The sequence below is a fragment of the Fonticula alba genome (genome assembly GCF_000388065.1).
Source record: "Fonticula alba strain ATCC 38817 unplaced genomic scaffold supercont2.87, whole genome shotgun sequence".
NCBI classification, from domain to species: Eukaryota; order Rotosphaerida; family Fonticulaceae; genus Fonticula; species Fonticula alba.
In genome coordinates, this window is record NW_009243057.1 from 1 (window position 1) to 2,100 (window position 2,100).

The following is a 2,100-nucleotide window of genomic DNA, read 5'->3' on the forward strand; positions in this document are numbered from 1 at the left end:
CCTCGGGCAGGGCGTGCAGCAGGTGGTATTCCAGGCTGGCCGGGGTGGGCAGCAGGGCGGCGCGCGTGGTGGCCGCCGCGGCCAGCAGGGCCAGGCCGGCCAGCAGCCAGGCCAGGGGCGTGCGGCTGCCGGGGTTGCCGGGGTTGCCGGGGCCGGCCGTGGCGTGCGGCCGGCTCCTGCCCGGGGCCGGTGGCCGGGGGCCGGTCATGATGCGTTGCAGGTGCGTGTGGGCGATTCTTCGTAGCGGGGTGACACTCGGAAGCAGGAGGCAGGCGAGGGGGGCGAGGGGGGCTGGCAGCATGGGGCGCATGCGGGGGCGGGGGGTGTTCAGCCCCCGGGGATGTGGCTTTTATAGTGCATCGTGCGGGTCAGGGAGGACCTCGGGCATTGGCGGCATGGCTGCGCGGCTGCGAGCATCGGCACATAGAGCGGATGTGCTGGTGCCCGGTGGCCTGCGTGCCTGCCCCCCTTCCCCGCTCCGGCGCCCTGGCGCCCCGGCCGAGCACTAGCCCAGCCAGCTGCCTGGCCATGCTCCGGCACGTGAGCCACAGGCCGGCGTTTGCGCGTGTGGTTGTGTGTGTGCGCTTGTATTTGTGCCTGCGCGGCGGGGAGGCGCGCAGGGAGGGGAGTCGGCGCGCTTGCCCGATGGCGGCATGAGGGCCACCGGCCCCAGGGACCGTGCCCTGGCAAGCGGCTGGCATGGGCATCGAGCCCGCTGGGCGTCCCCCCGTCTGCCTGGGAGGGGGGAGGGGGGAGGACGGGCATGTTGCTCCCTGGCACGCGGGACACGACGCGGCCCCAGAGCACAGCCAGGCTGGCTGCGCGGGCGCGCGCGCGCGCGCGCGGCACCCAAAGTGCCACTGACCCTCGGCGTACGCTGGGTCTGCATGCATCGCGGTCCGGGACGCGGAGAGGGGGCAGCGGCGTCCCCAGCTCGGCCGCCCGTCCCGCGACCATGGGACCCGCGTGTGGGACCCAACAACATGGCACCCACGATACGAGACCCGGTCATGAGAAAATACCCGCTCCCAGGGACCCCTGGAATGACGCCGGCGGCCGGCCCAATCAAAGCCCCTCAGAGGAGGCCGCAGCCCGCCTGTCCTTCTCCCGGCCCGGGAGCGTGGCCCGCGGTGCTCCGCCGTCGAAAAGAAGGCCGCGAGCACGCGGCAGCCGGCCAGCCCCCTGTGCCAACAGCTGGAGGCTCCCGTACTGCCAGCGGACCAGGGGCCAAATGAATGGCCGGCATGGATTCCCCCCAGTCGGGATGGCGGATGTGACAAGGCGCATGTTAATATAAACATGCACATTGAATCCCAGCGGGTGGGGGCACACAACCGGCTGCCGAAGACGCGGGGGCGGCCTGGGCGCGAGCCGGCCAACAGTGCGCCCCCCCCCCCCCCCCCCCCGAGGCGGGGTGCGATGGCTGGTCACGAGGGGCCGGTGTCCCGGCTGAGTTACCCCGCGGAATATCGTTCGAGAGTTGCAGTTGGGCGCCGGGTCGATGGCCTAAGGATGCCAGTTAATAGGCCGGAAACGGCCCGGGCAACATGCCGCCCCCTCTCCCCTCCCCGTGGGTTTTCCCCCCCCGCTGGCCAAAAGCCCGAGCCGCCGCCGTGGCTGCTCCGGTGGCCTGCACCATATGTGGTGCGGGCACCCCTCCACCGCCGGAGTCCCGCACAAGGCGCGCCCGCACGGCCCCCCCCCCTCCCCCATGACCCCAGCTGCTCACCCCCTTATAGCAGGCTGCCTGCTCCGGGCTCGCACCTCACCACGGCCCTCCCGGAGTGGGGACCCGCCCTCCGCCTGGGGGCGACAAATTGCTCTCGCTGCCTGTGGTGAGCAAGAAGCCACGGCGAGGCTCCAAGTGTGTCCGCGGATCACCCCTCGCCCCCCACCAACCACATTTTGCCGGGCGTGTCCCGGTGTCGCTGCGGTCCCCACGCTGCCGGGGCGCGCGCACTCCTACGGCTCAGCCGAACGCGCGGGCCACGACATCGCCCCCCGGACCATCCACCCGGGCGAGGGGCCCCGGCCTGTTTCGAGCATGCTGTATATTGCGCGAGGGTCAGAGGCAGCTGACTCGGGATGGAGGGATGAGCG

The 2,100-nt window shown here is 72.3% G+C and overlaps 1 protein-coding gene across 1 annotated transcript in view; it reads right to left on the minus strand.

The window, feature by feature from the left end:
- Positions 1–1,969: 1,969 nt before the first annotated feature.
- Positions 1,970–2,100, minus strand: part of H696_06319 (hypothetical protein) — a gene marked incomplete at both ends in the record, with an annotated part of 2,040 nt that continues 1,909 nt past the window's right edge. Inside the window, one exon of the mRNA XM_009500061.1 lies at positions 1,970–2,047. Coding sequence (XP_009498336.1) covers positions 1,970–2,047 — 78 coding nt within the window. The remainder of the gene's footprint in view (positions 2,048–2,100) is intronic.